This window comes from Hemiscyllium ocellatum, chromosome 14 (assembly GCF_020745735.1).
Source record: "Hemiscyllium ocellatum isolate sHemOce1 chromosome 14, sHemOce1.pat.X.cur, whole genome shotgun sequence".
NCBI lineage: Eukaryota > Metazoa > Chordata > Chondrichthyes > Orectolobiformes > Hemiscylliidae > Hemiscyllium > Hemiscyllium ocellatum.
In genome coordinates this window covers 12194416-12218343 of record NC_083414.1, presented here as the reverse complement: position 1 = coordinate 12218343, position 23928 = coordinate 12194416, and the positions used below count along the sequence as shown (strand labels likewise).

Below are 23928 nucleotides of genomic sequence, written 5' to 3'. Positions count from 1 at the left end.
GTACTATCTATTTATAGACAGTTTGGTTTATTCAACATCAGATACTGAATGTGTCATGAAAACAATTTTCTAAAGCAGTTTAACTCGCAGGAACTCGATTTAACCATTTTTTTTTATTAAAGCAAAATAATGTGCGTGTTGGAGATATGAACTATAAACAGAAATGTAGAAACATTGAAATGTAGAAGGTGTAGGATAAGGGGGAGGCCATTCGGCTCTTCAAGCCTGCTCCCCCATTCATCACGATCATGGCTGATCATCCAACTCAATAGCCTAATCTTGCTTTCTCCCCTTAAACTTTGATCCCATAGACCCCAAATACAACATCTAGTCACCTCTTCAATACATTCAGTGTTTTGGCATCAATTACTTCCTGTTGTAACAAATTCCACAGGCTCACCACTTTCAGGTGAAGAAATGTCACCTCATCTCTGTCCTAAATGGTCTACCCCAAATCCTGCCTCTGGATGTACCCACCATCAGGAACATCCTCCTTGCATCTACCTTGTCTAGTCCTGTTAGAATTTATAAGTCTCTATGAGATTCCCACCCCCACTCATCGGAACTCTAGCAAAACAGTCCTAACCTAGTCAATCTCTCCTCATACATTGCCGTGTGGCTGAAAGTCATATGTAGGCCAGACCAGGTGAGGAAGGCAAATTTTCTTCCCTAAAGGACATTCATGAGCCAGATTCGTTCATTTTCTGACATTTGATTCATGGTCATCATGGTCTTAATCCCAGATTTTTGTTGAATTCAAATTTCACCATCTGTCTTGGCAGGATTTGAACCCAGAATGTTGCCTGTGTCTCTGGATTAACAGTCCAGATAATGTCACTAGGCCATTGCCTTCACTGTAGTGATTAACATCAGTACCAGTTTGTGAAGCTACATTTCTGACAGGCAGCTCAAAGCCATCATTACAGTTGAGTTCTAACTGAACCCACTTCATCATTGCCAGCGTAATGTGAAGAGCTCTATTTGGGGAGTCAGATACCAGACCTTCCCGTTTCTGGATAATCAGACACAGGACGTACCCTAGGAGATGTGCACCTTGACATGTGGAATTCCATAGGTGCTGACTCAGCAGGAAATGCCTGGGAGGTTGAGACTTCTGTCGAGAAGTTACACAACATCTGAAATCCTCTGAAAAAATTCCCAACTATGAGTTAGACTCAAACGACTTTGAAGGATTATGACTGTTCTATATTGGGCAGTTACTAGGTCCCCGAGGAGAAAGTGAGGACTGCAGATGCTGGAGATCAGAGCTGAAAATGTGTTGCTGGAAAAGCGCAGCAGGTCAGGCAGCATCCAAAGAGCAGGAGAATCAACGTTTCGGGCATAAGCCGATTCCTGAAGAAGGACTTATGCCCGAAACGTCGATTCTCCTGCTCTTTGGATGCTGCCTGACCTGCTGCGCTTTTCCAGCAACACATTTTCAGCAGTTACTAGGTCCCAGTAGGAACTAAAGAACATATGAACACATTGTTGATTGCACCCCAATAGGGAGGGTTTATTCTGTAGCTGTGTAGCCTGTCAAAGCACAGCCTGAACAAGCCTGCAAACCTGGCTGGTGACTCACCTGTACTCACCTGACTCCAGCATAACGTACACAACTATAATACGTAACACTTACTTACTTACAAGTTATCTAGGGAACCATTAAAGGAATTAAAACTTGCTCTAACTCCTGAGTAACTATAAAGCTGTTCCCACAAACACTCAAACTGACTCACCCCCACAATTATTCATGCTGGCCCCCTCTAATATACGCCTGATCCACTCCCCACACTCACTGGACCAGATCAGATGCAAGTCCCCAGTCACCATAACCCCCTCTTGTTGGAAGTTGCCTGGATGATGCTCGACCTAAAATCTTTTCATCTATTTTCAGAACGATCACGGAGGTTTGAGAAGCCTGGTGAACAAATGGACCACGTTCCTGAAGGCCCGGTTAATCTGCTCGGTCCCAGGAAGTGAAGGGATTGACACTCATTTTGATGAGATCAGTGAGTAGCTTTGGGTGTCGGGTGTTTTTCTCTTTATCGACCCAGCATGTATACAATGCCTAATAAACATTGTGCCTTGCAGAGGATTTAGGGGGAAGAATTCAGTCCCCAGAGGGTGGGCGTACCTCCAGGTCATTGGTTTATAAGAAAGGAAGACTTCATCATTGATACATCACCATTCACAACTGTAGGAAGCCCCAAAATGGTCCTCAGGCCAGGAATATTGTGTCAATTGATTTGCATGCAATAAATCTCAATAAAAATATGAAACGTTAGGACGATAAAAAATAAAAATACAAGTGTTTCTCGATCGTCTGGAGTGGAGGTTGTGGAACTATAGACCCTTCAGGCTGTTGGTTGCTCCAATACACATAAATAATATCATTATCACATTATTATTTGTTGTTATTATTATTTAAGTCTGAGGTTTCTCTCGTTCACTGTTCGACCTCCCCTGGGACTGGACTAGGCTCCAGATGCAACAACTACATTTCCCTGAAGTGGTCCATATTTTAAGCTGTCAATCTGATTAGCCAATTTTTCTGGGTTATGGGTGAGAGCTACCATGGTTCAGGACCTGTCCAGGCCTTATCTACTCCGAAGCTTAGATTTTAGATTGCCTATAGTGTGGAAACAGGCCCTTTAGCCCAACAAGTCCACTCCGACCCTCCGACGAGTAACCCACTCAGATCCATTCCCCTACCACTAATGCACCTAACACTACGGGCAATTTAGTGTGGCCAATTCACCTGACCTGCACATCATTGGATTGTGGGAGGAAACCAGAGAACCCAGAGGAAACTCTCACAGACACGGGGAGAATGTGCGAACACCACACAGTCGCACGAGGTGGGAATCGAACCTGGGTTCCTGGCACTGTACGGCAGCAGTGCTAACCACTGAGCCGCCCTATGCTTTGATTTTTGGCATGAAGTTTGAGGTTTTTTTTAAATATAGAAAGCTGACAGAAATTAGGAGCGGGAGTAGGGCTGTTCAGCTTTTCTCCTTCACTTGTGGCGAATCTGTCACAACCATCTTCCTTAACATTCAAGGGAGTGGGGCCTGTTGCTGGATAGTGAGACGTGTCGACTTGGTGTAGTATTTGCTGGGCCAAAGGGCCTCCTCTGTGCAGTATGATTAGGTGCTAACTCTACTCAACCCCATCAGCTCCATGTTTCAGATATCCTTGTGGAAATATATTGAGCTTCTTTTTGGAAGCTTTAGTTGTTCCAGAACTGGGAGGTGAGCACATTCCATATTCGTAATCCCCATTGAGTGCTTTTTAATTCACTCACAGGATAAGGGCATCGCTGGCTAGACCAGCATTTATTGCCCATTTCCAGTTGCCCAGAGAGCAGTTAAGAGTCCACTCTATTGCTCTGGGTTTGAGTCACATGTAGGCCAGATCAGTTAAGGATGACAGCTTCCTTCCCTAAAGAATATTAGTGACCCAGATAAGTTTTTCCAGCAATCAACAATGGATTCATTGTCATCGGTATCTGCTGTTGTGGGATTTGAACCAGGGTCCACAGAACATTAGCTGAGTTTCTGGATTAATCAGTCTAGCGATAATACCACTAGACAATTACCTCCCCAATGTGTGTGTATTCTTTTATTCATACATATGCTGAAGGAGTCACCAGGATTTCCTACCCCGATTTCACTGCTAAACAGCCTGGGGCTAAAACAGATGAGACTTTCTCTGGAACTTTCAAACTGAAATTATTGGATGTTATCAAGGAACGCTAACTTCAATGAAACAAAAACAGAAAATGTTGGAAAAACTCAGCAGGTCTGGCTGCATCTGTGCAGAGAAATCAGAGTTAATGTTTCGGGTCCAGTGACCCTTCCTGAGAACTCCTGATTCTAATGAATAAGATTGCGATGAAGACATGAGGTAATGACTTACTTCCAAACCAGTTCGCATTGGCTATGGAATACATGCATCTACAGCTGGTAGAGTAATGACTGTTAGAGTTGTTAAATACCAAGGGCTAAATGTTGGTTATTCAGGGTTCTGGCATGTACTTTAGGCTTCTACTGACACTTTAGCAATACATTTGTATATACTTTTTAGTCTACCTCTTCATACATGGTACGGAACTCGGTAGGACTTGAAGCCATTCCTCCTGTCTTAAAGTTAGGGACACTACCATAATGACACAGGAGCGCTTCTGCCTGTATACACCCAGTGAAGCACTCACTTAATTATCCTTTAATAACCATACCATCATCTGTTTCCTATATTCCATTTGGTCTGCGGGATCACTGTCAGACCCTACTAGATGTTAACAAAAATGAGTGAAGCTTTGTTTTTCTTTATTTTGCACTAGGGGATGTCTTCTTCCTTCAGACTAGAGATCGCAGGAACCCTTTGGTCTACACAGTCTTCAGTACATCAAGGTGAGCGTGCCTGGAATGGATTTACTGGCAACAGACTGGGCTAGGAACAAGCGCTCTCTGCAGGGAAACTCCAGTTCAATTACTTGACAGATATTCATGACATGGATGAGATTCAAGTCCAAACATAGTTCACAGTTGCCACATTGTGAGGTGGGATTGTTGTTACCAACAGTTTTTTGCCTGTTTCTCATTGCCCCTTGCGCTGAGTGACCACTAGGCCACTTTAGAGGCTAGTTAAACGTCAATCACATGGCTGTTTGTACACCCATGACTTGTTTTGTTGGGAGTAAATGTACACACTGCGGATGGGTGGCATGTTGCTTGCGTGTCGTCAGCCATTTTCACCAGTTACAAAAATGTGACGTTTTCTGGCATTGCGGACCCAATGAATGTTGGGACCTTTACGAGTTTAGGAATTGGTTTTTAATTTCAGATTTACTTATTTTACTAGAATTGATACCAGAAGTGAAGGGTTTTAGAAAGGAAAGGAGAGATGAAAGAACCCAGGCTAATTCTCATCAGAGCGGAGAAGATTAAGAGGTGACCTTATTGAGATGTTCAAAATTAAGAACAATTTTGACAGGGTAAAGAAGGATCTTCTGTTTCCACTAGTTGGTACAGCAGTAACTAGGGGTCGCAATTTCAAGACTGGCAGTGAGTTGAGGACAAACCTCTTTATTTAGAGTTAGGATTTGAAATGCACTGCTAGGGAGAGTGCAGGAGGTGGATCCCATAGGAGGTTTCAAAGGAGAGCTGGATATATATTTGAAAGTGATGAATTTAGAGGACTACGGAGATAGGGCTGGAGAGTTAGACAAGATGGGTAGCTTTTTCATGGATGGGTACAGACATGATAGATTGAATGGCCTCCTATACTATAAAATTCTATAATTAATTCATGACATTGAAATTTGCCTGCTGTCCATTTCACCCTATTATTAGTCCAGGGATTTCTATTTCAGTGGTATAACTGGAATGGTGAATTGCTACAAACACATCACCATGGAAACATACCCGAAACACTCATCACACGAGGGAGTGAGTACATGGTGTGCAGCTGTCCATTCTAAGGCTGTGCTGCCCTCTTTATTGAGTGAGCAAATTCTGCAAGTCCAGTCAACTGTTGTCCAGTGACCCTGATGTGTAGCCCATGGGAATGGGAATGTGACTGCGCTACACCATATCTTTTACATGAAAGATTTTCAGGCTTAAACTGTTCAAAGTGAACAATTCAGACTGTGACCCACACCTAACATCACTGAGGACACATGGGAGAAGCAAATGGTCGATCCCTTTCCCCAAGTGGACTGTCAAAGCTGTTTGGCAGATCAGATGAACTTTCACCCTGCAGCCTGGCTGCCTTTGCCCCAGAACCTGTCTGCGTGCCTGGGGTCTCGCCTCCCTCCACATGTTAACTTTGAGGTGGCTGTGGTAAGGTAGGGACTGTTATCCATCTCATAGAATCATAGAGATGTACAACACGGAAATAGCCCCTTCAGTCCAACTCATCCATGCTGACCAAATATCCTAACCCAATCTAGTCCCATTTGCCCATATCTTGGCCCATATCCCTCCAAACCCTTCCTATTCATATACCCATCCAGATGCCTTTTAAATGTTGCAATCGTACCAGCCTCCACCATTTCCTCTGGCAGCTCATTCCATACACGTACCACCCTCTGTGTGAAAATGTTACCCCTTAGGTGCCTTTTATATTTTTCTCCTCTCACCCTAAACCTATGCCTTCAAGTTCTGGACTTCCCCACCCCAGGGAAAAGACCTTGTCTGTTTATCCTGTCCATGCCCCTCATGATTTTATAAACCTCCATCAGGTCACCCCTCAGCCTCCTTTCAGAATGTGGCTTTGCTGAGAATTCTGGAAAGGGACGTGGAAGTTCATCTCGAGCAGCACCATGATGTAGGTTATGGGCTGTTCCCAGGCATGGACACTGAGACAAACATCAACTTGGTGAAAGTTCCTCTTTGGTTCTGCCCAAAACCTGATGGTCTTCCAGCGCAAAGAGCTGTTAATGACTGGGTGTTACAGACTGGAACATGCCAAGGTTCAGGGCTGCGTGTTGAAGGATGAATTAAAGTTTGGGTAGAAGCCTCAAAGACATAACCAAAAGCTCTGTACATTTTCTACATAACCTCCCTGCTTCTCTCATCTGTGCCAGAACTGATAAAGACAAGCATCCTGAATGTCCCCTTAACCGCACTGTTAACCTGTCCTCCCCTTAACCGCACTGTTAACCTGTCCTCCCCTTAACCGCACTGTTAACCTGTCCTGCTATCTTCAGTGGACAAGCACCGCAAGATCTGAACTTCATCGTGCCATTCATTAAGTACTCCCTTGTCCTGTTCCTTCTTCCAAAGAACATCACTTCATATTTATCAACAGTAAATTCCATCTGCCACCGATCTGACCAACCCTTCATATAAAGAAACCCCTTGTGCTGTGAATTAGAGAATAAAGTAGAGAATTTACAGTGAGTGAATTTAATGAGGAGTTTGGTGATGGGTTGAAGGATTGCAGGGAGAAGGCAGGAAAATGGGGGAGAGGAGGATATCAACCATAATCAAATGGTGGAACAGATTTGATGGCCCGAATGGCCTAATTCTGCTCCTATATTTTAAGAACTTACAAGAAGATTTAACATGAAGTGTAAACGTACACTCTAATGTAATTGGCCAGGGAGAATCTGGTGTCTTTTATTAAACAAACCTGATCTGTTTTGCACTTGAAGCAAGTTTGACCTTTTACTGAATGTAACTTTACAAATATATCTTTGGAGAAATAAAGCTGAAGGTGCAGGTTACAAAGTACTGAGCTTTAATGTCTGCGACTGACTCAACCTATGGGTCAAAGGGACGCTGTAATAGGTGTACACTCACATCAGGTAAAGAGTGCTTTTGGGTCATCACCCAACTCCCTCCCTTCCTCTCAAAGCGGCTAAGGGTTCAGAGGAAGATGGGGATGGTGGGGGGTGGAGGGGGAGTGGGCGTTAAGATGATTTGCCATGCATTTCCTAGAAAGAAAAGTTAAGCTTCTCATCCCTCAATGCCACTTCCACCTCCCCCCGACTCCCAACTCTTCCCTCTCTTGAGGCCCTTTACAAATGGTAAGGACGTGGGTTGGGTTTTAGTTTGTAATTTCTTTATTCGTTGATGGGATGTGGGTTGAAATGTGAAACAGCCTTTTGTGCAGATTTAATGTGCCTCTCTTGCTCCTAACCACTCTTAAACTGTGCCATTTGTTTCAGCAATGTCTTCAGAGGCTCAGCTGTGTGTGTCTACAGCATGAACGACATTCGCAGAGCTTTCCTAGGACCCTTCGCCCACAAAGAGGGACCAAACTATCAGTGGGTACCATACCAAGGCAAAGTGCCGTATCCCCGGCCAGGAATGGTAGGACCCAGTTAAATGCAACATGAACAGAATCAACCAATTATGAGGCACACTGAATATAGCTGACCATGAGCATCCAGTCCAAAGTTGTGCAAGTTAATTTGGTGTGTCGTTGTGATGCAGTTGAGCAAAGTCTAAGTTAGTTTGCCAGATTGTATCAAGCAAAGTGTTACTTTGTTTGTTCCATGGAACCAAAGGCTATTCGGCCCTTGGTACCTGGCTGATCATCCTGCTTTCTGCCCACACCCTATCATCCCTTTAGACCTGAGAACTGTATCTAGCTCTAACTCCTCGTTGGAAATAGAATGCTGACCCTACTCTACCAGCCTGTGCTTGCAAATCCCAAAACAAAACGTCTCCTGGTGGATGTGATTCTATGATTGGGTAACACTTGCTAAACAATCCTGACAGTGCTACATTGAAGGCCAATGTAATACAATCAGTTCAGCTCTTCTCATGGCTCTGATTACATATATTAATGCTCATGCTCTGTAAACAAAAAGAATATTCTTAAACTGTACATCTTTGACAAATACAGTCTCCCACATTTACTTCCTCTTTCCCCGCAGATTTACACTGGGCAATATCTTCCATTCCTCAGTTTTTCCTTCCTCATTTAAACCATAACTTAAAACACACATTCGCCAACAATAAAACTGTGCACAAAAATAATCCACAAGCAGAAACACCTGGACAGTATACAGACTTGGGCTGATAATTGGCAAATAATATTCATACTGTACAACAACCAGGAAATGACTATATCTATCAATCATCTCTCCTTGAGGTTCAGTGACACTACCATCACTGAATCCCCCACCATCAATGTCCTGGGGGTGACCATCAGCCAGATACTGAATTGGATTGGCCATAGAAAGACAGTGGCTGCAAGAACATATCAGAGGCTGGGAAATCTGAAGCAAGTCACTTAGATTCCACCCCACCCCCCAAACCCCTGCATCCCCATCCAATCCCCTACCCTGAATCCTCAAGGCCTGCCATTGTCCCATGCATTTATGGAACCCTCCCATCCTGTCCACAGGAGCAGCAACCCTTACACGTCAACCTCTGTTCCAGGCCAAGCCCAAACTTTGGGATCAAATTCTCTATTTTCAGTTTTCTACTGCCTTATAAAGGTGTTATATGAATGCAGGTTGTCAGTGATGCATATCCAAATGACTATCCCTCATCGGTTGGCCAGGGTGATGATTGCTTGCCGGCTGTCTACAGGATCATAAGGCATAGGTGCAGAAGTAGGCCATTCAGCCAACAAGACTGCTCCACCGTTCAGTGGGATCATGGCTGATCTGACAATCCTCAACTCCACTCTTCTGCCTTTCCTCATAACCCTTGGTTTCCTTACTGATTTATCTCAGCCATGAAAATATTTAATGACCCATTACAGCCCTCTGCAGTAAAGAATTCCACAGTTTCATATTTTTAGCAAACAGGGTTAAGGAAACCCCAAAGCCTTTTATTCATATATATGGAGCAAGAGAAAAGGTTGGCCCACTCAAGGACAAAGGAGGAGAGTTGGGTGTGGAGTCAGAGAAAATGGTTGAGATTCTTAATGAATATCTTGCATTGATATTCACCAAGGAGAGGGACATGATGGATGTTATCGCTTAGGATAGATGTTTGGTTACTCTAGGTCAAGTCGGCATAAGGAGGGAGGATGTGTTGGGTATTCTAAAAGATATTAAGGGAGACAGGTCCCCAAGTTCAAATGGGATCTATCCCAGGTTACTGAGGGAAGCGAGAGAGGAAATAGCTGGGGCCTTAACAAGCATCCTTGAACACGGGTGAGGTTGCGGAGGACTGGTGATTTGCTTAATGTCCCTTTGTTTAAGAAGGGTAGAAGGAATAATCTAGGTAATTATAGACTGGTGAGTCTGATGTCAGTGGTAGAGAAGCTGTTGGAGAAGCTACTGAGGGATAGGATCTATTTACTTTTTGGAAGAAAATGGGCTTATCAGTGATAGGCAACATAGTTTTATGCAGGGAAGGTCATGTCTTACCAACTTAACAGAATTCTTTGAGGAAGTGACAAAGTTGATTATGAGGGAAGGGCTTTAGATGAGGGAATGGACTTCAGAAAGGCATTTGATAAGGTTCCCCATGGTAGGCTGATGGAGAAAGTGAAGTCGCATGAAGTCCAGGGTGTACTAACTAGATGGATAAAGAACTACTGGGCAGCAGGAAACAGAGAGTAAATAGTGGAAGAGAGTTTCTCAAAATGGAGAACTATGACCAGTGGTGTTCCACAGGGATCTGTGTTGGGACCACTCTTGTTTGTGATCTGGAGGAAGGTATAGGTGGTCTGATTAGCAAGTTTGCAGCAGACACTAAAATTGGTGGAGTACAGACAGTGAAATTGTCTGTCAGGGAATGCAGCAGAATATAGATAGATTGGAGAGTTGAGCAGAGAAATGGCAGATCTCAGTCAAATCTGAGGTGATGCATTTTGGAAGATCCAATTCAAGAGCGAACAATATGGTAAGTGGAGAAGCCCTGGGGAGAATTGATGTACAGAGGCATGCTTTAGGATTATTTTCATTAGAAAGATGGAGGTTGGGGGAGGACCAGATCGAGGTCTACAAATCCTGAGAGGTATAGACAGAGTGGGTAGCAAGAAGCATTTTCCCAGGGTGGGGGACTCGATTACTCGGGGGTCACGAGTTCAAGGTGAGAGGGGGCAAGTTTAAGGGCGATGTGCTTGAAACGTTCTTTACACAGAGGGCGGTGGGAGCCTGGGACATGTTGCCAGAGGAGATGGTAGAGGGGGGCATGATAACACCATTTAAGATGGATCTAGACAGATACAAACATGTGCAGGAAGCAGAGGGGTACAGATCCTTAGAAAAAAGGCAATTGGTTTTGATAGAGGATCTGGATCGACACACGCTTGAAGAGCCGAAGGGCCTGTTTCTGTGCTGTAAGCCTCAGGGAATGAATTCCGCATCATCTCTATCCTGATGTATCACTTATTCTGTGATTATCCCCTATGGTCCTTGTCTCTCCCACAAGGAGAAACAACCTTTCCTTATCAACCTTGTTAAGTCACCTAAGAATCTTGTATGGACACTGATGCCGAGACTGATCCTGTCTCTGCGTATCTACATCCTTGTACTTTGAAAGTCATTGACCAGCGATGAGGGGCAGGACTCCTGGTCTGATTCTCCTTGACATTGTCTGAGCTAGCGTGAGCTGAACTACATGCCTCGAAGTACCCCAAGCACATAGACCCAACCTCGGACCTTTTTGTCTCGAAATAGTCCAGAACCACAAGTCTGCTAGAATAAGAAACAAAAACAGAAATTGCTGGAAAAACTCAGCAGGTCTGGCAGCATCGGTGGAGAGGAATCAAAGTTACCGCTTTGGGCCTGGCCCTTGCTCACAACAGTTTCTGCTCCTGTTCTTGTTTCTCATCTCCATCTATCCATCCGCAGTCCTTTCATCCTTTTTATTTACGATAGAATGAGGACGCTTTGGGACAAGATGTGAAGGTGAATGATGAAGGATGATGAAAAGTGGGATCTGGTCAGGATCTGGAATGTTGTGGAGGCAGATACAATTCCAAAAGAGGAGATAACAAAAAGGTGAAGATAAATATGGAGATAGTAAAATATTGCAGGAACTTTGCAGGAAATACAAACTTGCAGGAAGGCAGGAGAAAGACAAGGGAGTAAGACTGGATGAGATACTCTTGCAGAGAGCCTGTAGGAGACAGAGGGCTGAATGACCTCTTTTTGTGCTGTAATGGTACTTTGATGATAATGTAGAACCTGAGGTACATGCTTTCATGGTATTTCTAATTTTGTATTTTCTCCAGTATTGATAAATAATCTGTACCATATTACAAAGGAGTTAAGGCTTTGTCACTAAACATTTGTTACCATTAAAAACATGGTTTCTCTTGTGTTATCATGTTCCCATAACTACCTGGACTACACCTCCTCCAACCCCATGACCTGCGAAAACTCCATCCTGTTTTCCCAATGTCTCCATCTTTGTTGCATCTGCTCTGACAAGGAGACATTCCACTCCCTAGCATCCCAGGTGTCCACCTATTTTATACAATGTGCTTTTCCCCTCAGTGTCATCCAGGCAGCCCTTCACAGCACGGCTTCCATTCCCCGCATCACTGCTCTAAACCCTCCCCCCTCCAAACATAATAAAGATAAGGTCGCCCTTGTACACCGCACTAGTCTACACATCCAATGTATCATCCTCGAACATTTCCACTAACTCCAACTAGACCTCACCACCAAGAACACCTTCCCCTCCCCATTCCTCTCTGCCTTCCGCAAGGACCATTCCCTTCGCTACTCCTTAGTTCGCTCCACACACCTCACCAACCCCGCCCTGAACACCCAGGTACCTCCCCCTGCAACTGTAAAAGATGCAAAACCTGCCAGCACGGCACCCCCCCTCACCTCCATCCAGGACCCCAAACAGTCCTTCCAGGTGAGACGTTGAGTTCTCCAAATTAAAATAACTTTCCATCCCATTCCCCGACTCCCTTTGTAGCCACACCCCCCCATCCCTCCAACTGACCCCTGACCCTTCCTCCCAGCCACCAGCCGGATTCATTTCTCCCATTGACCAATCAGGTCATAACCACCACCTGCATTCACCTATCACTACCTTGCCACTCCACCCCTCTCTTCACCTAACCCCACTTTCATTCCTGAAGATGGGTTATACCCCAAATGTTGACTTCTCTACCTCTGAAGCTGCTTGGCTTGCTGTGTTCTTCCAGCCTCCTGCTTGTCTACCTATCCTTTTCCTGTGAGTTAAAATGCACAAAGTTCTGGCAGTTGACTCTTCGTTGTTTTTATTTCCATGTCTCCAGTGTCCAAGTAAAACTTTTGGGGGCTTTCAGTCAACCAAGGAGTTTCCTGATGACGTTGTGTTGTTTGCTCGTAACCATCCCTTGATGTACAATCCCATCAACCCAATTGGCCATAGACCGATCCTGGTGAAAACCAATGTTGACTACAGCTTCACTCAGATAGTGGTGGATAGAGTGGATGCAGGTGATGGGCGCTATGACGTCATGTTTATTGGAACAGGTAGAGTTATCTTTTGATTTACCAGCTACAAGCCGCGTCTAAAAAGCCCATCTTGTTTGTATTGAACTGCTGCATTCCTCCAACTTAGCTCTTCGCTTTGGATTCTTAGATATCGGGACTGTTTTGAAAGTCATCTCAGTGCCAAAGGAAAGTTGGCAGAACATGGAAGAGCTTCTTCTTGAAGAACTGCAAGTATTCCAGGTAAAACATGGAATAATGAGCACCAATGCTTTTTCTTCCTGCATCTGGACCCTCACACAGTAAGGAAAGAGGCCACACTCAGTCTGTTGTACCAATGGCAACTTTTAGAAGGAGCTATCCAGTTAATTCAGTGCCCCTTGTATCTCTGCAAATTTTCCCTCAAGTAGTTATCCATTTCTCTTTTGAAAGTTATTGTAAAATCTGTGCCCCTTTGAAACAGAGCATTTCCAATTAGAGCAACTTGCTGTCTAAAATAACTTACCCTAATTGTGTCTCTTTCCGATTACTTGGAATCCCTACTCCTTCTTGTTACTTGCCACTGGAAACAATTTTTCATTATTTTCTCTGTCCTAACCTTGGAACAGCCCTATAAACATTGCCCCATTAACTACCGTCGCTGGAAGACCTCATATACGTAACTTCTTCATCAAGTAGGTAAAGAAAGTACAGGTCATTGTGCTACAGCACGTGCTTTGTCAACGCAAATTCGCTGTAACATGATTGACCAATTAGGGATGCCGTTCCCAAAGCACAAATGTTTAAACTGTGTGTTGGCTGTAATGTAATTGCAAAACCAACACTTTAAGCACTGTTTCTAAAGCATGATTTTTTTATAATGCTTTGATTGTACAAGAATGCAATCATTGTGCTACAGAAGAGCTGACTATGCTGACAAACATACTGTGAACATTGGCATTATTATCCTGAAATTAAACGTGGTCCATGATCATAGAATCCCTACAGGTGAGGAAGCAGGCCATTCAACCCATCAAGTCCATACTGACCGTCTGAAGGGCACCACAACCAGACTCACCCTACAACCCCACATTTTCCATGGAGCCCACACATCTCTGGACACATTGGCAATTCAGCATGACCAATCCTGCACACCTTTGGACTATGGGAGGGATCCAGAGCACCTGGAGGAAACCCACGCAGACACTGGGAGAATGTGCAAACTCCACATAGTTACCCGAGGCTGGGATCGAACCCTGGTCCCTGGCACTGAAACACAACAACATGAGCCACTGTGCCACCCCATTTCCTACTTGGGGCAGCTATGGATAGGGTGAATGCTTAGTCTGAAACTGAAACTGCAATTTGCCAAGTTGATGGGGTATAGATCTGTGCTTTCAGAGATATGTGTACACGTGTTGATGAACTGCCATTTGAAGAGAGAGTATCACTACTCTTGTTGATTTGAACATGTTCCATAAGGTACTTTTTGGGGGGTGAGTAGGCAAGTCCTTCACAGTAGCCTCAGGCTGTGCAGGAATTAACCCTGTGCTGTTTGCATTAGTCTATATTACAAATCAGCTGTTCATCTAACTGAGCTAACCAGTCATTCTTTGGAGCTTTGCATTTACTTAAGAAACGGTTGGATAATTCTTAACATTTCCAGGCTATGTTTTAAGCTTCCATGATCATACTCTGGACATTTCCACTCCAAATACAGCTTCCTGTGTTTGACCCAAATATCCTCCACAACTTTCCAACTGGAATATGTTTAATATTCTGGAGCTGAAAGATAATCTCACCGCCGGAGTGGGTTTTGAGGAATTCCATATCCTTTAAAGTCATGCACTAACTTCACTGGTCTCTTCTGTTGCAGGACTCTGCACCTATAACCAGTATGCAACTCTCATCAAAAAGAGTAAGTAGAGTACCTTTATTTTGAGATTGTGAGCCCTCAAAGAAGTTTCTCTCAATTGGCAAGAACTATAATGTGAGGAGTGGGTGTGAAATTGTCTGAGCGGTTTGAGGTGAAGCCAGAGCCAATTGGAACCTTGACCCTTGCTGTGCAAGGATTCTGGACTTCAGACATCTATTAGAATTCCAGTCAATGTTCTACAACTTTGACAAAATCTAACCCAGGAAGCCATTGGAGGCGATATTCTCTTTGCAACTGAGTAAAGATGAGTTGAATCTTCATGATGTATGTGGGTTTGTCACTGTAGATCACAGGAGAAAGTGAGGACTGCAGGCGCTGGAGAGTCAGAGTCGAAAAGTGTGGCACTGGAAAAGCACATCAGGTCAGGCAGCATCCGAGGAGCAGGAGAGTCGACGTTTTGGGCATAAGTCCTTCATCAAGAATGAAGGGCATATCCGCGAAACTTCGACTCTCCTGTTTCTCGGATGCTGCCTGACTTGCTGTGCTTTTCCAGTGTCACAGTTTTCAACACTGTAGATCACAGTGTATGAAATTGAGTATGGCTTAATCTGCATTGTGCTGTTGTGCATTAGTTGACAAGAGAAATTGGCCGAATTCGTCAGACTGGTGGAATAACTTCTGCTTTTAATTGCACTGCAGTTGATTACGCCATCTGGTTTTGTGGGCTTCTCTTTGCATGTGATTGGTCCCTCATGGAATGTGATTTTGTTTTGGGATATCAGCACAGGACAGATGGTTAAACCTGACGGTGTTTGCTGTCATAGGTCATGTCAACTGATAGGCCAATCAACTACATCATGGAGACCTAGCTATGCTGAAAATGTGTTGCTGGTCAAAGCACAGCAGGCCAGGCAGCATCTCAGGAATAGGGAGTTCGACGTTTCGAGCATAAGCCCTCTTGGCCTGCTGTGCTTTGACCAGCAACACATTTTCAGCTGTGATCTCCAGCATCTGCAGACCTAATTTTTTACTCGGAGACCTAGCTATGGCCAATGTAGAGAGAAAAATTACTCAGGGCCAAATAATGTGCCACAGCAGGGAGAACAGAAGACTAACTGTGCAAATTAGATATGTTAAAATTATGAGGGCAATAAAATTATGATGCTTTGGAACTGTGCCTTTAAATCTGGGTAATGTGACCTGTGTTAAAAATGGTCTGATGCCAGGTCTGGGTGATGGTGTTGCTGATGATTAAAGGAAGGCTGAGATTGTTGCCCTGGAAGAAAAGTGCAAGATATCACCTTGCACATGGTAACAAAGGCAGGGATGCTGGTAAACGGGCTATGAATCTCCAGGGAGAGTGTTAAGTATGTCCGGTTGTGAAAAGGTACTCTTTGAAATGTTCACTTGATTCCAGGTTGGATGAGAGTTGGGATCTAGATGTATTCCTAATTATCCTCTTCTGAGGTGTTAGTAAACTCGTTTAAAGCAGATGGGACTTGCACTCAGGTCTCCTGGCCCAGAGGTGGGGACACTACCACTGCATCACAGGGGGTTAGTTAAGCCAGTTGACTGAGCAGCTAGTTTGTGATGCAGGGTAATGCCAACACCATGAGTTCACTTCCCACACCAACTGAGGATACCAGGAAGGACTTCCCTTCTCAACCCCACCCCTCACCTGAGATGTGGTAACCTTCAGGTTAAACCATCACAATCTCTCTAATAATGGAGCAGCCCTAATGGTCTGATGGGACTAAGGTGATTTTCTCTTTCCCTTGACTGCAACCCAAGAGCCTACAGTGTTGGGGTGTAAGGTGTAGGTAATCATCCTCTTGACCTGGATACAAGGCCCATGTGATTCACGTTGCCATGGGAAAGGATTCTGAGGGAGTCATTGTAAAGATTGAATTATAGGCTTTCCTAAACCATCACGGAATCACTGAAAATCACAGATAGGAGGATTAGCCTATCAGCTTCCAGTGCAGAGAGAGAAAACAGCAGGATATTGAATATCTCTGAGGTTAATTTTGCTGGATTATGATTGGCATCCTGTGCTTGGACTGAAAAGATCAAACTCACGAGGACTTAAAATGAAGCCAGAAGTTTTCCCTAGCTTGTGCTAAAAGGAACATCTCCTGTGGTGCTTTTACTGTGATAGATAGCTCAAGAGATCAAAGTTACCAAGCTCAGAAAGGTAAAGAACAGAGATAAGTCCTCAGAAGCTAAGGATCACTTTTTTCAAGGGAATTGGATATCTACTTAAGGAACGGTGTAAAGTGTATCTGCAAAATGTGCTTTTCTTGCTTATGTTTAAAAAAGGGAGGTTTTCCATTCTATGGCTTAAAGTATAGATTTCCGCCAAAGATAGTGTTTAACCAATAGTGACTTCTGCAGCCCCCCCCCACTGCCATGTTTGCCACCACTTCTGCCCCCATCCACGCCACTCACCTGCATTCAGATCATGACTCCACCAGAGACAGGCCACCCTCTATATTGGGGAGACAGGCTGCCACTGCAGCCGCTGCACCCAATGTGGCCTCCTCTATATTGGGGAGACAGGCCACCTACTTGCGGAACGTTTCAAAGAATACCTCTGGGACACCCGGACCAACCAACCCAACCACCCCGTGGCTGAACACTTCAACTCCCCTCCCACTCCACCAAGGACATGCAGGTCCTTGGACTCCTCCATCGCCAGACCATAGCAACACGACGGCTGGAGGAAGAGCGCCTCATCTTCCGCCTAGGAACCCTCCAACCACAAGGGATGAACTCAGATTTCTCCAGTTTCCACATTTCCCCTCCCCCTATCTTGTCTCAGTCGAATCCCTCGAACTCAGCACCGCCTTCCTAACCTGCAATCTTCTTCCTGATCTCTCTGCCCCCATCCCCACTCTGGCCTATCACCCTCACCTTGACCTCCTTCCACCTATCGCATTTCCAACACCCCTCCCCCAAGTCCATCCTTCCTACCTTTTATCTTAGCCTGCTGGGCACACTTTCCTCATTCCTGAAGAAGGGCTCATGCCCGAAACGTCGATTCTCCTGCTCCTTGGATGCTGCCTGCCCTGCTGCGCTCTTCCAGCAACACATTTTCAGCTCCAGCCCCATTCCCCCCACCATTTCTTCCGCCGCCTCCGCCTCTGAGCTTACTTTCACAATCAGGACTCCCGCCCACCAGGAGGACCAGTTCCACCACAGAACACACCAGATGGCCTCCTTCTTTAGAGGCCACAATTTCCCTTTCCACGTGATTAAAGATGCCCTCCAGCGCATCTTGTCCATGTCCCGCACCTCCGCCCTCAGACCCCACCCCTCCAACTGTAACAAGGACAGAACGTCCCTGGTGCTCACCTTCCACCCTACCAACCTTCGCATAAACCAAATCATCCGCCGACATTTCCGCCACCTCCAAAAAATCCCCACCACCAGGGATATATTTCCCTCCCCATCCCTTTCCGCCTTGCGCAAAGACCATTCCCTCCGTGACTAACTGGTCAGGTCCACACCCCCTACGACCCACCCTCCCATCCTAGCACCTTCCCCTGCCACCGCAGGAACTGCAAAACCTGTGCCCACACCTCCTCCCTCACCTCCATCCAAGGCCCTAAAGGAGCCTTCCTCATCCATCAAAGTTTTACCTGCACATCCACTAATATTTATTGTATCCGTTGCTCCCGATGCAGTCACCTCTACATTGGGGAGACTGGACGCCTCCTAGCAGAACGCTTTGGGGAACATCTCCTGGACACCCACACCAATCAACCACACCGCCCCATGGCACAACATTTCAACTCCCCCTCCCACTCTGCCGAGGACATGGAGGTCCTGGGCCTCCTTCACCGCTGCTCCCTCACCACCAGACGCATGGTGGAAGAACGCCTCATCTTCCGCCTCAGAAGACTTCAACCCCAGGACATCAATATGGACTTCAACAGTTTGCTCATTTCCCCTCCCCCCACCTCACTCTAGTTCCAAACTTCCAGCTCAGCACTGTCCCCATGAATTGTCCTACCTGCCTATCTTCTTTTCCACCTATCCACTCCACCCTCTCCGCCTCCCCCGACCTATCACCTTCAGCCCCTCCCCCACTCACCTATTGTACTCTATGCTATTTTCTCCCCACCCCTACTCTTCTCTCACTTATCTCTCCATGCTTCAGGCTCTCTGCCTGTTTTCCTGATGAAGGGCTTTTGTCCGAAACGTCGATTTCACTGCTCCTCGGATGCTGCCTGAACTGCTGTGCTCTTCCAGCACCACTAATCCAGAATCTGGTTTCCCGCATCTGCAGTCATTGTTTTTACCCTGTAGTGTTTTTAGTCTTTTGTTGTAGCAAGCACCTTAATACATGAATCTGTGTCATCTGTTCAGTCATTAATTGGAATTTTGAATTCATTTACCAGTTTGTCCAGAGAACATTAACAAGTGCCTGAGTGGAATGTTGACGTTTATTTCTCAGGAACTAATTATTTCTGAGCAGTAAGAAACTTGATAATACCTCATTTGACTGAAATCATTGCAGGGAAAGTCTAATTTTTGTTTCTGCTATAATTTCTTCACAGAAATGTTATGAAATTATCAGGGTCATTTGTAATTGAAGATAAGTTGTTCTCGTCCCTTAATCTTCATGCGTGTCTGCCATCTTTTGTATGTTTTGTTTTTAAACAGCAACAACTGTACATTGGCTCAGACACCGCCATCTCCCAGCTGCCTTTACAACACTGTAGCATCTATGGGAAAGCGTGTGCCGAGTGCTGCCTGGCCCGAGATCCCTACTGTGCCTGGGATGGAAACAGCTGCACCAGATACCTGGCAAACACCAAAAGGTAAAGGGACAGAGAGGGAGGATCTTGTCAAAATGTAGAAAATGGGAGCAGGAGTAGGCCATTCGGCCCTTCCAGCCTGCTCCACCATTCAATGTAATCATGGTTGATCATCCAACTCGGTGTATACCCTTTATTTCCTTTAGCTCTGAGAACAATATCTAACGCCTTCAATGTTTTGGCTTTCTGCGCCAGATGATTCCATGGCCATTATGGGTCATCATATTATCACAAGGCACTTAGTGAAATACTCCCCCATCCTAATGTTATCGTCCATAAAGACATCACATCGCATTATCCAGCTTAAAATTATTTCAAGGTGGCTTCTGAGTTGGGTGGTTGAGCCAAAAACGGTATAATTCTTTTGGAAAAGGTCAGACACCAACCTGGAGCAGAAGAGGAACCGGAGGGTCTGATTGGATGGTTGACCTTGTCATTCATCTCGCGGTGAAAAATTTCTCGACTTTGATCCCACACTTATCCCTTGCTGGTTTGAACCTGTTCCTAATGTCAGGGATGAGCAATGTTGAAGTTTATGGTTCTCCATCCTTTTAAAGCTCTGGGATTTGGACTGGTGGTTCTCTCAGTCTAGGTATGGGTTCAGGTAAAAGTGGAAAGATGAGCTTGCATGTGCGAGGTGGTGCCATAATGGCTAGCAACACCACACTAGTGATCCAAACTAGCAAGGCGAACAAGGGCAAGACTTATACAGTTAGTGGTAAGGGCCTGGGAAGGGTTGTCAAAAAATGAGACCCAAGGGTTCTGGTACGTAGTTCTTTGAAATTTGTGACACAGGTAGACAGGATGGTTAGGAAGGCATTTAGCATGCTTGCTTTCATTGCACAGACCATTGAGTATAGGAGTTGGGATGTCAAGTTGTGGGTCCACAGGATGTTGGTGACACCATTTTTGGAGTACTATGTACAGTTCTGATCGCCCTGCTTTAGGAAGGGGATTATTAAATTAGAGTGGGTGCAAACGAGATTTACCAGGATGTTGTCTGCAATTGAGGGTTCAAGCTATAAGGAGAGGCTGGATAGCCTGGGACTTTTCTTTTCCCTGGAGCGTAGGAGGTTGAGGGGTGCCTTTTTAAAGAGGTTTGTAAAATTTTGAGGGACATACGTGTATGGAATGAGCTGCCAGAAGAAGTGGTGAAGGCTGGTACAATTGCAACACTTTAGAGACGTTTGGATGGGTATATGAATAGGAAGGGTTTGGAGGGATATGAGCCGGGTGCTGGTAGGTGGGACTACATTGGGTTGGGGTATCTGGTTGGCTTGGACGGGTTGGACCGAAGGGTCTGTTTCAATGCTGTACATCTCTATGACTCTAGATAAGGTGAATAGTGAATGTCTTTTCTCTGGAATAGGGGTGTTCAAAACTAGGGAGGCATATTTTTGAGGTAGGAGGGAGAAATTTAAAAGGGACCTGAAGGGCAATGTTTTCACACAGAGGCTGGTTTAATATGTGGACAGAGGGAATAGTAAATATTTGAAGGACATTTTGACAGGTGTATTGTTAGGAAAGATATCAGAGGGATCTGGGCCAAACATGGGCAAACTAGTTTATTTTTGGGAAACTTGGTCAGCATTGATGTGTTGGACCGAAGGATCTGTTTCTGTGCTGTATGACCATGATTTACAAACAGACGCAAAAAAAGGGACCTGATCACAAACCATGTGTTGTGTTGGGAAAATATGTTCCCTAATGAAACGACTGGGTTTGTCTCTGTTATTGATGCAGGTTTGAGTGCTGGAGCCTGATTTCAAACTTAAACTGCACAATTTAAGTGCAGCATTGAGGGAGCCCATTGTGTGAGGCTCCTCTGTTTGATGGTGGAAGTGGGTTTTTTTAAGATCCCATGGCATGAGCGAGTTTTGAGAAGATTTGCAGCTCAGGTTGAGGTTCTGGATGTATGTTTATTCACTGAGCTGGAAGGTTCGTTTTCAGACGTTTCATCACCGTATGCGGTAACATCATCCGTGAGCCTCCGGTGAAGCTTCCTTAGACACCTAGTATGGTGACGAAACGTCTGAAAATGAACCTTCCAGCTCAGCGAGCAAACTTACATCCAGAATCCACGGGTGTTTTTGGAAGAAGTGAAGGAGGTTGGTCTGGCCACAATTCCCACTGCTCCCTTTACCACCAACGCTGAGGTAATTGATTATGCATTAAGTTGTTGTTTGTGGAATCATGTGGGAAAACTGGCTTCTCCATTTTCTGATGTAGCCATCACTGCACCTCAGAAGATAATGGATTATGTGAGTAGCTTTGAAATGCAACAGGCCAAGCCTTCCTAATATTTGTGTACTTTTGCAGGCGGTTTCGACGTCAAGATGTGAGGAATGGAGACCCCAATACGCTCTGTTCAGGAGGTACGTGTTATCATTTTGTTCGACATTGGGGATCAACATTTTGTTGGGATTTCTCCCTAGCTAACTCATATTTATCCCTCAATTGACATTGTTAAACCATTAATATTTGGACACATACATGAATGGATTAGGAATGGTGGGATATGGATTAAACACAGGCAGATGGGGCTAGATCAATTGTGAAAATTGGATGGCATGGACAGGTTGGGCCTAAGGACATGATGTATGACTCTATATGAACATACTGATGTTTGCTGTGTGTGAATTGACTGCTACTTTTGTGTGTCACAGCAATGTATCTAATGATGGTAAAATACTTTGGAATTTTACCTGAGGTTGCAAAGATGCTATATTAATTCAAACCTTTGTGTGTGAATCTACAACAGTTCACTCTAACATGTTTAGAAGAGAGAGTTTTAGATTTTTTCAGATATTGGAATCACTTTTGGGAAAGATGGGCTTCTCCTGAGCAGAAAAGGAACTGAATCTCCAGGCTGAGAGAGTAAATAGTGCATTGGCATTGAGTTTAAACTTGTAAGACAGGGGGCTGGTTTGACGAGTGGGCCTAGTTTTGGAATCAGCCCCAGAGAGGCAAAACAGAGAAGATGTGGAACAGGGGAAAGGAAATGATGGAAGGCTTCAGAATGATGTGAAATTGAAAGGGTTCAGAAAAGATTTACAAGGATCTTGACAGAGTTGAAAGATTTGAGTTATACAGAGAGGCTGAGGCTGAGGCTGAGGGGTGACGTTATAGAGGTTTATCAAATCGTGAGGGCATGGTTAGGATAAACAACCAAGGTCCTTTCCCTGGGATGGGTGAGTCCAAGACTAGAGGGCATAGGTTCAAGGTGAGAGGGGAAAGATTTAAAAAGTACCCAAGGGGCAGCTTTTTCATGCAGAGGGTGGCACGTGGATGGAACGAGCTGCCAAAGGAATTGGTGGACGCTGGTATAATTACAACATTTAAACACAGTGGCTCAGTGGTTATCACTGCTGTCTCACAGCACCAGGGACCCAGGTTCAATTCCAGCCACGGGCGACACTCTATGTGGAGTTTGCATATTCTCCCTGTGTCTGCGTGGGTTTCCTCTGGGTGCTCCGGTTTCCTCCTACAATCCAAAGATGTGCAGGTCAGGTGAATTGGCCATATTGAGTTGCCCATAGTGTTAGGTGCATTAGTCAAAGGAAAGTGGGTCTGTGTGCGTTACTCTTCGGAGGGTCGGTGTGAACTGGTTGGGCCGAAGGGCCTTTTTCCACACTTTAGGGAATCTAATCATCATGTGCAGGGTGGGTGAATTGGCCATGCTAAATTGCCCATAGTGTTAGTTGTATGAGTCTGGGTGGGTTACTCTTCAGTGGGTTGGTGTGGAATTGTTGGGCCGAAGGGCCTGTTTCCACTCTGTAGGGAATCTAAACTTAAAAAAAAAATGCATTTGAATGGTACATGAACAGCAAGGGTTTAGAGGGATATAGCTGTAAAACAATCATGACCTTATAGCATTATTCTTGAGCAAGTAAAACTATGCAAAGTTCAATTATTTAAAGAACAATGATAGATTGATGTGAAACTGTGAGGTTGACTAAGAAGGGAAGATTACTTGTTATGCCTTTCACAACCTCGGTATGAGGTACTTTACAGATAATGAAGTGTCTTTTTATTTTGAAGGATAGCCCTGTTGTACTATAAGCAATGTGACATCCAGTGTGCATTGGAGCCTCCTGACCAGCAACAAGATGGTGACCTGATAATTTACTTGAAGGAAGAAAGTTGGTCAAGCCAATAGGAAGACCTCCCTTTCTCTTCAAACTCTGCCATGGGATAATTTTAACCTTCATCTGACTGGGTCTTGGTTTAATGTTAAATCTGAGTGATGACAGCTCTGACAGTGTAGCCCTCCCTCAATACCACACTGAAACGTCAGTCTGAATTAAGTGCACTAGTTTCAGGGCCAGTGGGTTTATTGATATAACAACAATCTCAGCACTTTGTGTGAGTGGCTTTGAGATTTTTTTGAATGATTG

General features: G+C 44.8%; 1 protein-coding gene across 2 annotated transcripts in view; it reads left to right on the top strand.

Annotated features, from left to right (window-relative positions):
• sema3b (sema domain, immunoglobulin domain (Ig), short basic domain, secreted, (semaphorin) 3B) overlaps nucleotides 1–23928 on the top strand; it is a 186717-nt gene that overhangs the window by 149127 nt on the left and 13662 nt on the right. For both annotated transcript variants that reach the window (XM_060835365.1, XM_060835366.1), the window contains exons 9-16: nucleotides 1895–2009; nucleotides 4343–4412; nucleotides 7676–7820; nucleotides 12676–12895; nucleotides 13005–13096; nucleotides 14709–14750; nucleotides 19377–19534; nucleotides 21851–21906. In XM_060835365.1, the coding sequence (XP_060691348.1) occupies nucleotides 1895–2009; nucleotides 4343–4412; nucleotides 7676–7820; nucleotides 12676–12895; nucleotides 13005–13096; nucleotides 14709–14750; nucleotides 19377–19534; nucleotides 21851–21906 (898 nt within the window). The remainder of the gene's footprint in view (nucleotides 1–1894; nucleotides 2010–4342; nucleotides 4413–7675; nucleotides 7821–12675; nucleotides 12896–13004; nucleotides 13097–14708; nucleotides 14751–19376; nucleotides 19535–21850; nucleotides 21907–23928) is intronic.